The following is a 20334-nucleotide window of genomic DNA, read 5'->3' as shown; positions in this document are numbered from 1 at the left end:
ACTATTAGGGGTATTATCACTTCCCCCTGTATAGGAAGCCAGTCTATTGAATGTTCCCCCCTCCCCCTGAGATTTTGTCTGGTGTTCCTTGCTGTTTACAAGTATCCATTGATACTCCTATAAGGAGAAAGGCATTGCAAGAGATAACTGTCTTGCCCAAGAACACAACACAATAACACAGCCAGGTTTCCAAAGTGGATCTCTATACCCAAAGTCCAACACTTGGACCATTAGTCCACAATGTCTCCTGATTCTCAAAATAACAAATCAAATTACTCTATTAGGGCAGAGAAATTACAGGAGTCAAATCTTAACGAAGTGCTCAGAGTGTGAAGGCTTCTCTTTGCAATTACATAAATGGCATTTGATAGTGTAAAGATCATTTAATGAAGAAATATTTTGTCTGGATACTTACCTCTCCTAGGCATTGAAGACGCTGTTGAATTGCTTTCCGTTTCTCAGCAGGTAACCGTGGTATAAAGCTAGATCTTTTACTATTGATGACAAAGAGTAGAGTAAGCGCCAAGGAAAAAGCTTACATATATAAATTGCCAAGCCTTCTATGAAATGGTAAATAATTTTAAAGAAAGCAATTCTAATCACAATCTGTCAAGTTTTTCTCCTCTATCCTCCACCCACCCCCCCTCCCAATCCTAACCCTTGCACCCTTATACCCTGACTCTATACTGATCTTGTCTTATACTGCCATGAGGTTGTCACCTCCACAATTTCTATAGACCCCTTAGTTTCATCTACATGTAATATAGAGAGATTAAGAAAATACCTAAAAACATAAAGTACTCCAAGAACTGACAAAACAACTTCCATGTCACTTGCAACCAACAGTGAAACCAGATGCTAAAAGAAAAAATATTTGAACACAGTTAGTGTAGGCTTGTAATACTGTAGGCTGAAGAACTAAACCCTTAAATTGTTTAAAAACTTTAGACTTAAACCCATTGCAGTTACACTTGAGCAAATGACAACTGTGGTACCAAACCCTAGTCAAACAACAGAAAAGTGTGCCGAGCACTTCTATTTTTCACTGGCTGAGCAAAATGAAAAGAGTGGAGAATATTTTTCTTGCATAGTGTTAGAGCCTGAGATTGAGTTATGGGACTTTTTATGGGCGGTATTTTTGGACCTGCCATTCCTGGCCTTTCCCTGCTCATCCAGCAACTTGAAAAGATTTCAAAATGCTTTGTGTTGTCCTAGAAACTGTGCCAAATGGCTATATAATGGTGTACATGCGACTGTGAAAGGCAAAATGGACACTAACAGAAAACAGTTAAAATGGCAAAAACATATGGATAATGAACAGTTAACAAACAGTCCTTGAAGCATTTGAACAGTTTACCTAACCATTCAAACAGGTGAATAAATTATTTGAACAGTTTGGTCACCCATTCAAACAGATGAGTAAAAATTTTCAAATGGACGGGCAAACCATTCAAACAGGTGAATAAATTACTTGAACAGTTTGCTTAGCCATTCAAACCGATGATTAAAACAGATAATGTCGAACAGACTGGCAAGCTGTTCAAACAGATGAAAATACTATTAATCCACAAAATTGGTTGTACAATAATTATTGGTTTACCAATTGTACAGATGAATAAACTGCTTAAACAGTTTGCGAAACTGTTCCAAGCATGTAGCTTGATCATGGAATGGGCAATGTTGCTGAGTATTGTTTTCATTTCATTTGTCATTGTCATCAATTTCAAGGCCTTTATTCTCACAATTGAAAATGGAAACTATTCAATTTCTCATTGATTTAAAATGATAGCTGAGTTAATCATTTGTCTCACAATTTAGTCATAGAGATGTGGATTGTGACGTTCCGACCACTATACTGAATATCTGTAGAGAAACCACGAGAGCAATTTTCTTCCTTTGAACAGATGAACAGAATAGACACTTCTAGTTGGCGAATTGATGCAAAAACTGTTCAAACAGATGTTCAAACTGTTCGAAAGGATGTCAGAACCGTTCAAATAATTGTCACAAAACTACGAACAGACCCTAATGTATTTCAAACCGATATGCAAACCGTTTGAACAGTTTTTCAAATGCTTTGAACAGAGTTTTTGAGGCCTTCGAACAGATAATGAACGGATAATGAACAGTTTACCCATTCAAACGTATAACCATTAGTGTCCGTTTTGCCTTTCATGGTCACACATGTATAGTTTTGATGACTTTGGTCAGGTTATGCTTGTCAGCCTAGCATTCAGTAGCTGCTAAGGTGCAAAAAGAAAACAATTACCTCTGATGAGCTATACAGATGTCTTGTGTATGAGTGTTCCAAAACCAGAGCTGTGAATCTCAACACGTGGTTTACCAAGCACCGACGTTCAATCTACAAGTAACACAAAAATCAATCAATACACTGAAAGTTCTACCAAACCCAACAAACAGTAATTGTTCACCCTTTAACTACAGTAAGTGATTAACAAGCTACTTCTCCCCATAATATCCATACATTATCTGGCAAACAGGTAACAAGAATTCTCAAATTTATCATGTACATGTACACTGTAGAAGTGGTTATCTTCATCTTACACCAAATTCTTGTAACTAATATACAAGGAAATGTGGAGCAGCTAGAGGGGAGAATTAACAATCAGATCTTTGGAGTTTAATTAAAGGGTTAACTTACTTAGTGCTAAATAAGCTTTGCAGGATTTGAAACTAAAAAGAAGCATTGAGGTTTGTATGGTAAAAATTACCATACAAAATCACTATCAATAACCAAAATAAAGGGGATAATCTCAATTATAGTCTAAGAAACATCTATTTTCGCTTGTTTAAGTTAAAAAACTTACTGCTATATCTGGTCCCTCAAGTTGATCCAGCTTGTCATAAGTTAGAATCCAAGAGCTACCATTAACTGGTTTAGCAACACTTGCCAAGATTTCATCAAACTTGTCCATAACATCTACCCAGTGTTGAAGCTCACACTAAACAAAACAAAAGTATTAATTAAATAAAATTACTATTTGCTTTGTCAAAAGTAAGGGATAAAGAAGCATCCACTAAAACCAATGAGGAATCTAACCTTAGTGCTTTGGATTTGTGGGTCTGATACTCTACCACAATAGGAGTTTTAATAAAAATTGGTTACTGGCAATCTACAGCTACCTGTCTAAACCTGTTCAACCTTACAATAGGCTCTTGTGTTCAGGTTTTGTCTTATGGCCTATCCACTTCATTTTTATCATATGACCTGAACAGCTCCACGTGCACAATCCCATAGAAAACCATAGGGAAAGTTGACCTGTGTAGGGCCAAAGGGGTTGATGAGAGCTGGTCCAAAGAGAGCTATCCGGCCCTGCACTCACACAGCTTTGTTGCAAAAACTTAAAGGAAAAAGTGTTTTAATTGGTCTGACTCCAAGAATCTTTTTTGTGGTTGTCCCGTGTAAGCCGATCTATCATATACTATTTAGGTTGACGCAAAATTTTCAAAATTTTTAACACTTAGTGGTCATTTGATAAAAAGCTTAGTGAGTGAGAGGGCCCCATGGGAAAATATTTGGCTCTCAGTCATTCAGTCATGATGCACTGACCTCAATGAACTTGGTCTGTATGTCATGACCTCAAGCTAAATATTTTCCTGTCTGGCCTTCCCACTCAGACAATAAACACTTATTATAACATGATGTAAATAAACAAGAAGCAGCTTTCAGAGTCTCTTAAACTTCTAGAACTATTTGAAAACAAGCTAAAAATCCATCAAAGATATTATAACAAAATTTTAACAACACATTTAAAAACAGAGTTTTTAAAGTCTACATAGTGTTATGCACATCAACACTTCTGAGTTTGTTTTAATTAATAGGAGTGATAAGCATCTAGTTTCTCTCAACAGAATGACCACTGAATTAAACAATACTGTCATGAGAACAAAGGAAATGATAGCAAATTCTCAAGAGGATCTTGATTGTAAGACAAATTGTCCTTGTAGTACCAAAGGAAATGTATAAGGAACAGAATGGAGAACTTGAACACTTCTGTTAACCCTTTCACTCCCACAAGTGACCAAGACAGAATTTCTCCTTACAATATCAATACAATATCAAGCAGGCAGGTGATGAGAATAGAGAAGAATATCAATCATGGGATTATTAGTTGATCCAATACCAAATTCTCTGAACTAACATCATAAGAATTGTATGGCAGATAGTAAGGAGAATTACTAATCAGATCTTGGGAGTGAAAGGGTTAAGGTGTAAAAGGGTTAAATCCAAGAGAGAACTTTGAAAACAGAAGATTGAATTTGAGTTAGCCTATGATAAATATTGGCTTGACTTTACGCAACATAATTTACACTTGTATCTCTACACTTCCAAATAATTCTCCTTTGAAATATGACCCTGACATCATTTTGTAACACACCCTTAAGGTTAGAGCTTTAAAATGGTCATTTCAATCTTTCAATCCACAAAAACAACACTAACTGAAAGAAAAGATGGGAACTAATTCTGTTAAGTACTGCAGTGAATGAAACAGTGATTATGAATTGCTAAATATTACATGTACTTAAATCATTATTCAAGTGATTATTAATCAAAATGATACTTGCAACTGAAAGATTTCGACTTAAATCAAAAGTTAATTAAGCACATTTTCAAACACTATAACAAATGTTGTTTCCATAAGGAAGAAATAACTTAGTGACCTAATCATCTAACTTTTAAAGCCATCTTCAATGTAACCGAACTATGTACAAGTAGCAATCAAAGTATTAAAATTACATTGAATTTCCTGTCGTCACGACGATGTTTGTCTAACGGGGATCTTTAACAATACAAAAACTTAGCAAACTAATAAATTGGAATATTGAAATGATCATGAAAACATTCAAATAATAACACTAGATATTAGTAAAAAGGATGAAGTTAATATCTGTGTACCTTTCCATAGTACCAGGTATTGATGTCTTTGAGAATTCGAATTAACTCGCAATCGCTGGCTTCCTTCAACCTTTGAATAAGCTGTTTGCACTCAGGTGCCTGTTTATGAAAAAAACTTTGTTAGTTAAGTACTAGAAGAGAACATTAGTAAAGTCTACTATACATGAGAGACTCACTGCGTCCGAAGAAAATATAAGATTTCTCAGCTTATCACACATCGAACTCAAGTTTCTGATAATGGACTTCACGGAAAATGATATCTACTCGCAATTGTACGACACTTACCACGTCGGACTGCGTTTTGCGCAGTTTACTTCTGTCAATCTTCATCCTCTGAGCATAAACATAAGCTAAAATTTATTCATTTTGCCAATCTACCATGCTGCATCACCACAAACTAGGAGGTGACTTCTTTCTTAGAGTAAAGATAATTCTATGATTCTTTGAAAACCGTGAGTTTTACAATCACGATGACTAAGCGAAACGATAAGAGTCTTGTTGCGCTCGATGACTTATTCCTTGATTCTATTCTTTCAACGTGCCCTGTGAAAATAGGCCAAACAACGCGATTAATATCACATAATTTCTACCGTTTTTGGCTTTGAACGTATGAAGTGTTTCATTCAATATGGCCGAAAATAATGGCGTGCGCGTACACATCACAACGAGGCCGGTCGCCTGGGCCTGAATTGTCCCACAAAGCCTTGCGTTTCGGTTCCAAAAGCGCGGACTTTCCTCGTGTTTGCGTTTATAGAACGCTGTGTAAGTCAAACTGTGATATCCAAAGTCCATTGTCAAGTCATAATGACTCAGATCCGGCGAGGCTCCATCACATTATTTAACGTAAACAACGCCAAATATATTTTGTTGTTGTAATCCCTTAAAATTTTGTTCTTTTTTCTAATGTGTATGTTCTTATTTTCGTTGTTTTCCCGCTTTTTGGAGAAGAGTTTATTATCCTCTTAAACCTTTTAAACACCCTGACATCAGTATTTATATTCTTCATACTGCTCCCTATACACATCCTAAGATACTGACAAGGAGAATTTGTTCATCAGTCAGAGGCGTGTGTAGTTTTAATTTATTCTCGTGACCTTCTTGTGTGATAGGATGATATTGTAAGGAGAAATTAGATGCTAGTCACTTTTAAGAGTCAGAGGTAATCCCAGACTTGTTTCACATAAAAACTACTTTGTCTACTAAGGGGATAAGAATAATAAAGAATAATAAAATTTACCTACTATAGGGTGCTTTCTTGATCCTAAACTTAATTCTCCTAGCTAATTCACAAAGAAGTGTATAACCGCTACAAACAAGAAGCGCGAACGAAAAGTTACTAAGGTGTCATGGTGTAAAGTTTTGATGATATTTCATTTGAAGTTCTTAGAACAGGGATATTGTGGGTGTGGCTCACTGTAGGGCAGGAGTAGAGTCGAGGATCAAAGTTCATGGAAGTTTCAGTCTCTCCCTTGAGACCCACGAGGTCGAACTCATTAAGATGCCCTTTTTACGACCTTTTATATGCTCTTAACGATAATTGTTCACAGTTACGTGTTGTCACTTAAACTTTTAGAATACAGGGCTGATAAATTAAACATGAAGTTTCGTGGTTATCAGAATGTAGATAAAAGTTTTGTTCATTTGCTTTTTGACCGTAATCTGCTGGATTTAAGCGACAAATTTTATCGTCTGGAGGATCGCGAGGCGCCGAGATCAGGTGCAGCCTGGTCACGTGATACAACATGACGTTATGGACCACCGTCCCCTTTCCTCTACTCACAAAGCACGAGAAGGGGCCGGTGAGAGAAGCAAAATCTGCCATATTTGTTTGCTTTTTAACCCTTAAACTCCCAAGATTTGATTGTTAATCCTCCCCTCTAGCTGGTACACATTTCCTTGTAAATGAGTCATGAGAATTTAGTGTTACATCAAGACTACTAATTCCTACCCGATAAGTTTGACATGTTGACTGGACAATGTGCGGAGGGAGAAGTTACATGTTAATCACCTAAAGTTGCTGTGAGATGATTAAGTGAAACGACAAGAGGGAAAGTTTCAAGAAAATTTATATTTCAAACAGCCGATACAAAAGATCTGTACAAAAAGAAAGTACTTAATTTACAAGATGGGGTTCTTCATACCCCTCACAGCACTCTTGCAAGCTTTTATCTCGCAGACTTAACGGCGCGTGCCCCTCCGTCAATAAGAGCTTACCCGCAAGCTAATTGCTACTTTTCACCTTCCAAAATATTCAAGTAACCAATGCCTCCTTCATAAGTAAGCCCTTGGAATGGAAGCCTTCTTAACTTGAACCGAGATGAAGCCAAATCCTGGCAACTCTTACAGCATGAATGAGAAAAGATGCAACTATTTCATATAAACCCAGTCAACCCCAAAAGGAGTGTGTGACTGGTATAGTGCCGAAACAGTTCTGATCTAAGGTTATTCAATCGTTCTCGTGAAGTAAAAGATCACAGTGTTTGAATGATGAGCCTTCGTTTCTTGTCGTGGATGAATCGGTTAGATGTGAACATTGGGCTCTCGTAGAACGATCCCAAACTAGTGATATTTATTTGTCTGGCCTGTAAAAGAAAAGGAAGAAATTTAAGATCGATACACCGATTGCAACAGGATAAACCTGTACTACATTCTCAGTGAGGGATGCGTTTAAAAGTAAAGCGAGCGATAGACTTTAGGCCGGTTATTCAAACAAAGTTTAGCCGTTTTTTAACCAAACCGCGTGTAAATAACCAGCCTTTTGAGCTTGGAAAGTAAAAACTCTTTCTCAAACCTCCGCCGTTTTTTGTTCGCATCTCCGCTGACTACGGGCCTAGTTCAGGCCTAGTTCAACAGACCTCAACGTGATAGCCTTAATCAAGTAACAATTGTTGGATTGGTTCAAGTGTGGATATCTGATGGAAACACACACTAAGGTCGAAACAACGAAGTTTTCGAGAGAACTAGAGTAAAATCACAATGACAAATAAGAACGAAGGTAGTATCACAAGTTGCCTATGAAAACCCAATATAAGAACATGCAACCAGCCTAAAGCGCGGGAAAACTTGAGAGACCAGGACGCGGTAGGTTTTAATTTTGCAATTGATTGGTTGAGAGGATGACGTAAGTTTTCTAGACCAATCATTGTACGAGGTGAAGCAAAACCCATGACAAACCAGAGCAAACGAAAAACAACTGAATTCAGCGAAGCTTACCCTGTCTGTGAATTCGTCTTCTTGAATTTCAATCACATCGGGTTCGCTGCGATATCGACTGCGGGAGAAGGTATATTGTTCTTTGGCCAACTGCCTCAATACGAACAGGAGTAACTCATTATTGTCACGGCGATAAGCCAGATACTGAGTGAACGCCTGTTAAAACAAAGAACAACACAGCTTTTGTCAGAGTTTCCTAAATAAAATTTGCAATAAAACGCGCTAAACATTGACTGAAGACTCCCTTTTCGCTAATCAGCACAAATCTCTATTCATGAACCAGTCAGAAGAGAAATCAGTTTGAGCGTGGCGGGAAAGTGGCGTCTTTAGCGGGAACTGGGCGTACACTGATATCAGCGGATTCAATATGAAAGCGGCAACATGGAGAAATCAAATAACCAATCAGAACTGAGGATAAATAGATCATCTTCTCTTAGGCATGGTGGGATTGGTCCTATTTGAAACTCGATTGATCTGATTGGTCGAAAACATCGCTCTCTTACCGAAATTTATCAGAGTACTTTGCAGGGGTAGTGAGACCAGATTGAAAAAGTTCAACGCATTGAAAACCAAGATGCCATTTAAGAAAATGTTTTGAAGGAACTTGAGCCACGCTTGTGTCAAAAGTTTTTGCGTCTTTCTTTTGTCGACGAACAGAGCGTTAAATTCAGCATCTTTTACAATCAATCTTCACAAAACGCTTTCAAAACTACTGATCTCACAAGTGTACAGGACACTTGTAGGAAATGATTCTGACATTGGTAGAACTACACTTGTCATTTGCGAATCTGGTATACGACTTACCAAAGCGACGAACCTCGATTGGTGAGGTGGCAAAAACCGCGTAAATCACAACTTCGCTTTCTCGCAAACTAAGTCGCGTAGAAAGTTTTAAACATACCTTTCTCATGTTCCTCATAACAGAGAACTTCTGGGTGTCAATAAAGCTCTCCAACATGACTCTAATTGCCATGTTGACGTCATCTTCGGTGACGTATTCCCTCAGGTGCATCTTCGCGTGTCCTTCAGCCATTCTGATCATGGATTCGATATGTCGCACAGTTATAGGGATAGAACCAGTGGCCTGAAAACGTTTAAATTCATTTCGGTCTAATAAACTGCAATTTCAAATTCAAAGACTCAAACAACTTTTCGAATTTTTTTTAAGACCACTGTTTTCGCTTTACGTTCTAAAACCTTTCATTCCCATGGTCTTTTTAGTAATTCTCTTTACTATCCTATTGATAGGATAGTCTATTGATATTTTTTTTATTCTCATTACTAGTCTGCTTGATTCTGTATTGATATCGTTGGGAGAAATTCTGTCTTGATCACTCGTGGGAGTTAAGGTTTCTAGGCAAATAACATGGCCCTAGCAAGAGCGCAGTTACCAATTCTCCAACGGCGCTTATGAAAAGTTTGGCCACGGAACAGAGAACTAATGCAGATCTCACTCCATAATCAAGCACGTCTTAAAGTTTAGAGAAAATCTTGCCTCTCCTTGACTTTTTTTCAGCTTTTTTGACCCTTTTCGCGGGTCATAAAAATTAGTTTCCAAATTTCCACAATTTTCCTAAGAATTTAAGATGATGCGAACCGGTTTTAAAATAAAATATGATAAAATTTTGTCTCACCATTGACTCCTTTCTTAATTCAGCAAACATTTTGGCGATTTTATCCTGATCCATGTTGTGCAGTTTAGGGTTAATTTTCTCACGCGCATATATGACGTACTTTTTCAGCATTTCTTGCGGAATAGTCTCCTTTCCACTCAGGGGAGAAATCTGCAATAAGAGACAAGGAATTTAAAACTTACAACTGCTAAATATGATGACAGCAGCTCTCAAAGAAATTGCAACTAAGAGGTCCTAAGGAATCTGCATATCGACATCCCCTTGAGTAGCGTCCGGGAAGATCCTTTTCACTGGGGCTTCTCCGCCCGTGGGAAAGTATGAGGCCTCACGCGACGCGAGCCAGCGATAGGTCAGCTGGGGTTCTAGCACTGATTAGTGCCACACCTCCAGCAAACCTCTCCCCGACTGGTCTCAAATCTTTCCGCGAGCGGTGAAACGAGCGTCCTGCCAACTCGCAGGCTTCCTTTAAGTCGGAAAAAAAAGAAAACCTTCTAACAACAAAAGGCTCCCCAATGATTTAGATTAGGACAAACAAGCAAGACGACTTCCTTACTGGCATTCAATGCATTCTTGCCAAGAGCCTCCTTACCACGCCAGAGAGTGAATTTCTCATTAAAAACTCTTGTTGATCCAACCTAATGTCCCTCTAAGCATGGCTTAGTTAATTCTTGTTGAACTAAAGTTATGATCTACGCGTACCTCTTCCATGTCCTCGTCATCATTCTCCTCACTGTTCACGGCATTTGGATGATGCTTCACGTGACTGTTCACGACAAACCTTGCCAACATCTCATCCTGCAAAATCACGCACAAAACTGAAGTACAAAACGCAATGACCTAACATGGCTAAGGACACGTTTATCTTATGAGATTTTGTGCATAGGAGTGTCAGAGGCTTGTGACGAAGCCTTTTTGGGATAATTTTCTCTATTCTATATGGAGCATCCAACCGTCAAATTGTTAACAAAAAGAATTATATTGAATTTTCTTTGAAAGCTTTCAGATCTGAAATCAGACTTCACACTAATCCTGGGTTATCTTAACCCAGCTTTGAACAACCCAGCGCAGATCTATTCAGTATTTCCCCATTCTAGGTACTACACATTTCCTTGTAAATGATTTGAGAGATTGGTATCATGACAAGATGACACCCTCTCGCTTATCAGTTCACCTTTTCTCGTCACCTATTTGCTCCATAGTATTTTGAAGTTATAGGGAGAATTAACATGTTCATCAACTACAGGAATTTAAGAGTTAATTTACCTGAACAGGATCCACTGTATCTTTGACAACACAGAGAATGTCAAAACGTGAGAGGATTGGCTCAGTCAGATCAACCTATTGTAGCAGACAAGAATGTAAAGGATAGTGTATAGAGGGCTGCTAAGACCCGAGAAGGTCAAAAGTAAGCTTGCAATGATACATGGGATCCTGGGGTTGCAATTGTTTTTTTTCTATAAGCAGCTGTCAAAGGTGTAATGGGCAGCTGTGCCTGGAAAAGGGGGGGGGGGGGGGGGGAGATGGAGAGAAAGAGAGGAAGAGTAAGGCAACACTCAAACACGAAAGCATGCCAGCAGTCTAAAGGCAGGCTATAGGCAGCTGAAGAAAAAAAAATCACAGATACCCTCACATTGTGTCATCAGAGTCCTCTGATAGCAGATTCTAAGGGAGGGTCCAGAGAGTTCTATGCGCTCTCCCCCCCCCCCCCCCACTCACCCATCAGACCCATCAGACCTGTAAGTATTTATACTTCTTGTCTGATACCAAAATTCTTCCAAAGACAGGATGGCATATTACTATTCAACTTGAAGTATTTAAAATTAACTTATTTTGACATATTTCTTGGCTTCTTATGGCTCTCAATTATGGAAAAAAAAAAAAAGATAAAAAAATTATCAGAATCACAACTGGGACCCTCAATCAAAAATTCCTAGATCTGCCCCTATGCTCTGCTCATCAACCAACCAAAACCAACTCACACTCTTAGATAAGAGGCATGGAGGTAAAGTGTCACATCCAAAAGTGGACTTAATTGCGAACCCCTCAGAGTTCAACCACAAAATAGTAGACTACCATTTGGCCACAATCTCAAGGGTATATTGTAGGAGTCTGCAAGTGGCTCTAACCTTGTGAGGTAAAATTAAGGCTTTCTCTTCTGAAGAAATAGTAACTTACATTTTCAGCAAAAGTCATGGATGGATCATAACGCCCACCAATTGGATTTGCAGCAGCTAAGATACTGCAACGAGCCTGTAAAAAACCAATCACCAGAGAAAAAACCTTAGTAAGCAAGATAAGCAACTCTGTGCATAAAAAGCTCTTGTTTCAGTATAACCTGCACACAATTATCAGATTGAATTGAAAGTTTTTTAAATCACCTGCAGTGAGGTCACAATGCCAGCTTTGGAGATTGATATGCTCTGCTGTTCCATGGCTTCATGAATACTTGTACGATCTGCATCATTCATCTGTAGTAAAAAATCATAGAAATTTTGGATCATCGCACAAAAAGATTTTCTTGCATTATGCTGCAGTCTTAGCTTAATATGCTACTTGCAAATGGACATTTGCTTTTACACATGCATACTGTAAGGCTGAAGGTTAGATGAAATGTCCAGATAGGTAACCAGTTAACCATCTCCACTTAATACTTATGCCACTTATTGCCTGCCCTGGTTAAGATTGTGGCCATGGCAATGAGCAGGTGGGTGCGAAAGTACTAGCTGCATACAACACCACCAGAGAGAATGCAGCAGAAGAGCCCAAAATTTCTGACAACTTTCTGGTTTGGATATCAATTACAAAATACTCAAAATCAGTAGGATCATTGAATTCTAAGATATTACATGTGGAAACTCATAATATTACATGACTAGGTTCCAATGAGCAGGGTTAGGTATTCCATGCCAGCCCAAATTCTACTGCATATATGTATGCATGAAAATAGCCTTGTACTTTATTTAAGAAACTCCACATTGAGTGTATTAATGACAGCCTTCATCTAAATACTGGTCGGTTGACAGCCAATCAAAATATATATTGGTCAACCAACCAATGTCCATTGATCAACAGTTGACTGTGGGTTGATTATCAGTTGTTAAAAAATACCCAAAATATTGTGCATGCCTTAGTGAGTCAAAAAACTACTATTAATTTTACCAGTAAACTTGAAACAAATTTTACAGAAGCAATAGATAGCATTTTCTTAGGTTTAGATCCCTAGTAAACCATATGTGATATCAGTCAAACACTTGAAAAATTTGTAAATCACCCACCATTAAATTGTGACTGACAAACTTTTCCCATGTTCTCTCGAAATCTCATGTGAGTTAATATGCTGGCAATTTGATAAATATTGAGTACAGTCTATTGGTTATTAATTGGTCAACTATTTGAATGACTATCTCTCCATAAACAATCAATTATTGACCAATAACTTAAACCAGGCTTCCAAGAGTACACATGCTTAAAAAGAAGTGCACATACTTTATCAAACTCATCAATCAAACAGACGCCTTTATCAGCCAACACCAATGCACCAGCCTCAAGTGTCCATTCTTTAGTGACCGGATGCCTCTGAACATATGCTGTCAATCCAACAGCTGATGCACCTTGACCAGTTGTAAACACTGCTCTCTGAGCTGCCTTCTCCACATATTTCAGAAACTGAGACTTAGCGGTTCCTGGATCACCACATAGAAGGATGTTGATGTCACCTCGAAGTTTGTGCTTTCCACCTTAAAAAAATATATATATTGCCCAGGTTAAAGGAAATCTGCAGCTACTCACCCCAAAATCTTAGAATATTTTGATACAATTCAGTGTTTTCAAACAAAATTTCAGGCCTATTGCCAACATACATTGCCTGGATTAAAGGAAATCTGGGCACTTCTGAGTTACCCACAAAAACCTCTGAATGTTATAATACAATCTAGTGCCTTCATACAAAATTTGATGTCTACATATATTGCTAATATATATTGCCCAAGTTAAGGAAATCTGCAATTATTAACACAAAAATACCTGAATGTTATGATACAATCCAGTGTTTCCATACACAATTTCATGCCAATTGAAATTCATCTACATAGATATAGTTTGAGCCCACAAGTAACAGTCTAATCATTTGGAGGAGGGGAGGGGGGAGTTCTGAAAAGGACTCTTGTCCCTGGCAGAAGCTGATGTTTGAGGAGAAATCATCATCAGAGTCAAAAGGTTGTTTGTCAGATGTATGTTGTAAGTATGGTTCCAGCAAAATTGACCTATAAGTTTTCTTGGAAAAAAAAATCAACAGAAAAAGACTCTTAACTTGACTCTGATCATAACTTCCCCCAAGGTTGTCATAAAGTCAAACAGTACTCCTGAAAAGAATCTTTTTCAGGACTCCTCTCAACCTAGATAATCAGACTATACAATGTTTAAACATAAATCCTTATCGAAAAAAAGCAGGAAAAAAATATAAATACACTACGACAGCTCAGATGTTAAGTATTAGACACACATCCAATTGATATAGCACTCAGTACATTTATGTCGACCAATAATGCAGATAATTTCATAGTAATGTAGTCCTCCATCCTTACCTGGATCTTTGGCCACACCTCCAAACAGCAAAAGAGCAATCGCTCTCTTAATGTCATCATGACCATATATGGATGGTGCAATGCTGTTGATAATCTAAACCAAGACAGCGAACAAGACCTTTAAACTACATATGTTCCCTATCCCACAAAACAAGTCTCACAAAAAAAAATACAAGATTTATCTTTGGTAACTCTAAGCTTCTGGAAAAATAAACAAATTAAACTAATTGTACCTTTTCACCAATTCTCTCCTCTTTTGATAACTCGATGATTGCCTTGATATCATCATCAGTCAGACTTGTCACCGCTAATTTGTCATCCTGTTTGGTGATGTAATTGGCTTCTATCACTGTTGCAAATACTGGAAAACCATTTGAACGATTCAGGCTTGTGTCATAGTTTATTCTGTAAATTCCTGTGAGTTCCTGCAACAATAAATGTGATATTTTGAAACAAAGAAAAGCTAAATATCACATGTTGAGTGCACTTAAGTCTAGGCAGTAGACAGGCCTGACTAGGGAGGGAGGGGAGAGGCTACTGGGATACTGATTTACCAGATTTTTTTTACACATGAGATACAACTGTACCTATCCAATATACATAGTTGAAAATAATAAATAGTTGAAACTGTTAATAGCAGAACTGAGGTTTTCTGTGGCTCTTACAATCTCATCTCCTGGTTTGCAACTGTCCACTAGATCACCAGTAAGGATGACATCTTTGTATCTTGGAAGTCTGCCTGCAGCAACTTTACTGGGGCTCTCTTGAATCTTGATTTTTTGGAAGTTCTGATAAATAGTCTGTAAGAAATGGAAGGAAAACACTGCTAACCAAAATTCAGGAAAAAAAGCACTAAAATCTTAGGCAACACATTGTGCTTAAAGGCAAGGTGCTAAGAGGACAAAATCTTGTCATCAATACAATATCAGGTTCAAGTCGTGCGGCCAAGAGGCAAACAGTTTTCACTGCTTATCCCTGGTTTTTGAGGCATGAGGAAGCTGGAAATAGATCTTTTCCCACCTCAGTGGAAAGATAGTCTACAACAGGTAGCTCCCCAGCATAATTTCAAGTTCCTGATCGTTTCATACCTGATCCATGTTTATCTCAAAAGGTCCACGCGACTGACACTCTGGGCATGACCCAGGCTTCACCTCCTGATTGGGTGATTGGTAGAAAGGTCCCAAAATAAAGGAGCACTTCTGACAGTCATACTTCACCATACTGAGCTGAGGAAGGATTCCAGTGCTACTGGTGACCACACCACAAGTTCGGATTAGTTGGTTCACGTGTAGTTGCCTGGAAAAAAGAAAAAAAAACACTTGCAAAATGTTGAAGACTGGTTGAAGAGCTGAGCATCTTAACTGAAATTTTATTTCATATGTGTATCACTCCAGGACAATATACTAGATCAGTTAAACCCACCGTTTCCCTCCCACCCCTCCCCCAACCATTCCATTCAGTCAATTTTCTCTGATTGTTTTGCAGGTTTACCATGGATAACCCTGAGTGGAGAAAGAACTGCAAAAACAACAAAGGACTTATACCAAACCTCTCAGCCCTGAATCTAGCAAATGAAGAAAAGGGGGTAAATTTCTGAAGAAACTGTGGTGCTGTATTGGGGAGGGGTATCACACAACAATTTTGTTTTATCAACTGAGTTGATAAAGTTAATCGGCCACCATTAACGGCAGATATTAATGGCATCATTACCTCTGGCAAAGGGATAACTCTTTACAGAGGCTGATTTACATTTTCAACTCATTTGATAAAACCAGATTATCCTAAATGTAGCACCTTAACTCTTGAGTTGACAGTTATTATTATAGCTTTGAGATCTTACATTCAAGTCTTGTAAATTACAGATAAGGCTAATTAAACAAGACTCCTCTCCCAGAAGAAAAACCAAAACAAAACAGAACAAAAAAATTATTGATACCTTAATGATCGAAGTTCCTCCATCAAAGGAAGATCAGATATTCTCACATGAATGTCACTTGTTATACGATCATAGTTTGGAAACATGGCAAGAACCACTTCTTTGGCACCCTGAATATTCAATGTTGAAATAATTACCATACCCAGCTTGGATTGAAACAAACTCAAAATGCTTTGAGCATGGATCAACACCCACTTTGAACTGCTAGAGACTGAATCTCTAACTCAAAATTATCTTGACTAATTTACAAGGAAAATAAGAGGCAGTTATTTTCTTTAGTTAAACCTTTAACTATCATGGATGGCCAAGTTAATACGATATCAAGCAGACAAGTGATAAATACTAAGTTCTCTGAACAAACATCATAAGAATTGTATGGTAGACAGTAAGGAGAATTACTAAAGCGATCTTAAGAGTGAAATGGTTAAAAAATTATCACTAGTGACTGTAATGAATCTGAAAATTCAAACAAACTATACAATCATGACAACATTTATTTTACCTCATCAAAGATTTGCAGGACTTCAGATGGGGCTTCAGGAAGAAAGTATGCCAGAACTTGCTGCTCATTGGCAAGAATGTTGTAATCAATTACAAGACTTTGTTTGTTTGCTACAGACAAAAAAAGACTTAAAAAATCAACATCATGAATGCTTTATTTCCTTCAAGAATATAAACTATTTTGGGTTTTGAACCCTGTGATAGTATTATACCACAAACTGTTCATTAACAATGTCAATAATTTTCTACTGTACAACAAGTGTAAGTGAACAGGTCACAAAAATAAGGATTGGTATAGGATTCAGGTTTAGTTTATTTTGTAGAGGTGAAGCAGCATTTTATGCACAGGAAGATATTATCTTAACCTTTAAATGGTCTTAACTGCCCACCATTGACAAGCATTTAATTTCTCTATACAGTCAAACCTCTGAGTCAAACAATAGGGTCATGAGAATAAGAAAAATGATCCTCAACTAAAAATGCTCTTGATTTTAAAACAACCTCTCATTATCAGTGCCATGCCAAATATATAGAGAACAGAATGGAGATTATGCATTTTGATCTGAAAGGATTGATCACGATTACCTTCACACATCTGTGAAATTTTCTCTCTGTACACACTTTTTCCTTGGTCATCAACAAAGGAACGCAGAAACTGTTTAAATCTGTTCTTGATCTCAAGGCGTGGAGCCTGCATGGACACCCACTCGCGAACAGAATGTCCTTTCATGTCTTCAAGGTTTTCTATGCTTTCAATGAGCTATAAAGAGATAAATGAAAACAAAAAATGGGTCAACTTTATCATTGACAGATTCATTTGAAACTGCTAGTCCTGTAGCTTTCATGGTATCCAACAGGTGTGGATCTGAAGCCAGACTGTTCAAGCTTTTCAACGCAATCTTGGACTGACTGACATACATGGCCTTGATCTTGCGTAATGGATAAGTGAATTAAGTCTCACAGATTGACTTGCATTATTCTGCTTGCCATGAGTAGATTTGTTGATAAATTATAACCATCAATTAAACAAAATGATTAACCAAAAATCAGAACTACAAGAACCTCCATTTGATGTCTGTAGGTTTAAGTAGACATAATTATCATGGGATTTTGTTAAACAAAAACAAAAATATCCCTTCCTAAGCTACATCAAATCCACTTTACTAATACTTAATTATAACTAGAAATTATTTTTAGTAAGGTGTTGATCCCCTGTACCTCATCTTCATCTTGCATGTCACCGTCAGCAGCCCTTTCTGCCAGTCTTCGTCTGCGTCTTGGTTGTTCCTCGTCTTCTTCATCAGTTTCATCTATAAATGAGTTAACCCTTTCACTTTCAGAGGTGATTATCATGTAATTTCTCCCTACCATATCCATAAATTGTACAGTAAACAGGTAGTAAGAATATTGAAACTTATCAGGTAGAAGTTATTATCTTGATCTAACTCCAAATTTTCATAACTAATTTACAAGGAAATATATAGCAGCTAGAAGGGAGAATTAACAATCAGATCTTGGGAGTTAGAAGGTTAATGTTATGAGTGACATTTTTTTTTATGAGCAAGCCCTAAAATGTCAGTTATGATCATTGCCATAAGACCACAATCCTCACCCTTCTCCCCTTGGGGGTGTCTGGGAGCATGCTCCCTCAGGAATAAATTTGAAATATAGAAGCTCAGAAATGTCATTTTTAGCATCAAAAACAGTGCTTACCAGCTAAACAGAGAGTGGCAAGAGCTTTTAACAAAACCCAGATCTCACAAGTTCTATTAATCTCTTCTTTGTAAACAAATAAGGACGAAACTTTACTTCTATTACAAAATAAACAAAAATATCAAATATTCAGTGAATACCATAAAGAAGTCCCCTATGAAGTCTTCCTCTTGCAGCAGCTTCTTCTCTGTCCCTCTTCCTCATGAGACGCTCAGCTTCCTGCCGAGCTTCTGGTGTCATCTCATCAAAGTCCTCATCATCCAATGCAGCAGGATCATAGACATCAAGGGCTGGAATTGGACGGTAATCTCTGTTCATTGAAATAAAAATGGCATTAATAGTTTTCACATCTCAACCTCTTAAAAGGTGTAATTTATGGCAAACAGTATAGAGAATTACTATTTAAATCTTGGGGTGAAAGGGTTAGAATTTTCCCTTAACTGCACACGATCCTGTCAAATCTAGCAAGGCTCTCAGCACTGGATGAAATTCTTACCACTCAAATCAACAGATCTAACTGTGAAAATTCTAAAACAAGTTCAAAGAAACTTACTGTTCCATTCGATCACCAAACAATTCTTCCCCTTCTTCCTCCTCTCCCACATCATCGTTACCAAGGACTGCATCTGTTTCATCTTCAAACGGTGGCAGATCCCTTCCTGGACTTGACGTCAAGCCATCTGCTCTGTGAGGACTGCTGGGTACACCAATACTGCTTGAAGATTCCTATTGAGTTTTAGAAAAATACTGATAAATACGCGAACTCTCGTTTCTGATTCCCATCATTTTCATCTGAGTTTGCGAAGATAATTTGTCTCGCGACTCAAAAACATGATCTGAAATTTCAATCAAAGATTCTCTTTTTTGAAAAATAATTTAAAAAAGGAAAGATCTGTCAAAGGTCTACGACAACTTGAGCGCGAAATCGTACAAATGAAGCCTCGACAAATTTTGTACAATTCGCTCCCTACAATAAAACCTAGTAAAGAAAAATTCGTGTACTTCAGGCTCATTTACTCTCTGCCAAAGCGATTTCATCATGGAAAGTTGGACGTAGCCAACATCAAAAGCTGTAAAGATTTAAATTCTGAAGTAATCGATCATGTCTTCGCATGTTGTGAATTTGAATGATCGATCGATAGAACTCATTCTGCAAGGAGAAAGCATGCTTGGTAACTGTCTCAACAACGATCGAAGTGGTTACAGACTAAGATATCTGAACTTTATATTGCAAAAGCAATGAAAATCGACGGTAAATCAAGAGAAGGAGGCTTTGCTTTAACGAAGTAAAATCAATTTTCTCTGCAATGAACAGCTCACTTACCGCCATGCTGTCGTCTTCTCCGGCTGATCTGTTCACGTGACACAATTTTCCCGCGTTTTTCGAGCGATAATGAAATCGAGGCAAGATCGATCAGCTGACTCCATGGAGTCTATTCAGAGAACCTTGAATCCGCAAAGAGTTCACGAAACATTTGGGGCACAAAATTTTTAACGTTTTTTCAAACCAGTCTTTTGCAACCACAAAAAGCAACAAAAACTAGGAAAATAAAAACGCTCGTAAAAATACTTCCACGAATTATGGCTATCTTATTTTCTCTCGCGTGTAATGGTTTTCGAGTAATCAGAACAAGCGCGCCAATTTCAGGCGGGTAAACTCCAGAACAACGCTTTCCAAAGCCGCTTTTCCATCAAAGGCGAAGGCCGTAAGTTCGTAACCTCCTCTTTCGTTATTATTATTTTTTTTTTTTTCGGCTTCTTCTCATCCCGTATCCCAGAATTTTGTTATTCATTGTTTGAACTTGTTCAACTGAGCTAGTGTAGTGACAACATCGC

General features: G+C 37.8%; 2 protein-coding genes across 3 annotated transcripts in view; both read right to left on the bottom strand.

Moving 5' to 3' along the window:
* Positions 1–5602, bottom strand: part of LOC113685976 (E3 ubiquitin-protein ligase HUWE1) — a 46811-nt gene extending 41209 nt beyond the window's left edge. For both annotated transcript variants that reach the window (XM_089206771.1, XM_089206772.1), the window contains exons 1-6: positions 5204–5602; positions 4919–5017; positions 2829–2963; positions 2270–2362; positions 785–858; positions 416–494 (exon numbers count right to left, since the gene is read on the bottom strand). In XM_089206771.1, the coding sequence (XP_089062897.1) occupies positions 416–494; positions 785–858; positions 2270–2362; positions 2829–2963; positions 4919–5017; positions 5204–5248 (525 nt within the window). In that variant the 5' untranslated portion in view covers positions 5249–5602. The remainder of the gene's footprint in view (positions 1–415; positions 495–784; positions 859–2269; positions 2363–2828; positions 2964–4918; positions 5018–5203) is intronic.
* Positions 5603–6967: 1365 nt separating this feature from the next.
* LOC113685958 (DNA replication licensing factor mcm2-like) lies at positions 6968–20224 on the bottom strand. Its single transcript, XM_089206770.1, has 20 exons — positions 19823–20224; positions 19052–19224; positions 18639–18808; positions 18004–18095; positions 17371–17545; positions 16787–16896; positions 16285–16394; positions 15437–15644; positions 15014–15148; positions 14582–14773; positions 14349–14442; positions 13252–13502; positions 12144–12233; positions 11941–12015; positions 11029–11103; positions 10465–10560; positions 9766–9915; positions 9033–9215; positions 8132–8287; positions 6968–7500 (listed from the first exon to the last, which is right to left on the bottom strand). The coding sequence occupies exons 1-20, from the start codon at positions 19826–19828 to the stop codon at positions 7390–7392; spliced, it is 2652 nt and encodes an 883-aa protein (XP_089062896.1). The 5' UTR covers positions 19829–20224; the 3' UTR covers positions 6968–7389.
* Positions 20225–20334: the final 110 nt, after the last annotated feature.

The sequence above is a fragment of the Pocillopora damicornis genome, chromosome 5 (genome assembly GCF_964200805.1).
Source record: "Pocillopora damicornis chromosome 5, jaPocDami1.2, whole genome shotgun sequence".
In the NCBI taxonomy this organism is placed as follows: domain Eukaryota; kingdom Metazoa; phylum Cnidaria; class Anthozoa; order Scleractinia; family Pocilloporidae; genus Pocillopora; species Pocillopora damicornis.
The sequence above is the reverse complement of the archived record's forward strand: the minus strand, read 5'-3'. Positions and strand labels throughout refer to the sequence as shown.

What these genes read in the sequence shown, in the direction of transcription:
- LOC113685958 (XM_089206770.1), bottom strand. An exon ending in ATGACGAGGACATGGAAGAG is followed by an intron (nt 9,916 to 10,464) that starts GTACGCGTAGAT and finishes CTCTTATTGCAG; the next exon opens with ATTTCTCCCCTGAGTGGAAA. An exon ending in AAGACGAATTCACAGACAGG is followed by an intron (nt 7,501 to 8,131) that starts GTAAGCTTCGCT and finishes TTTCTTTTACAG; the next exon opens with GCCAGACAAATAAATATCAC.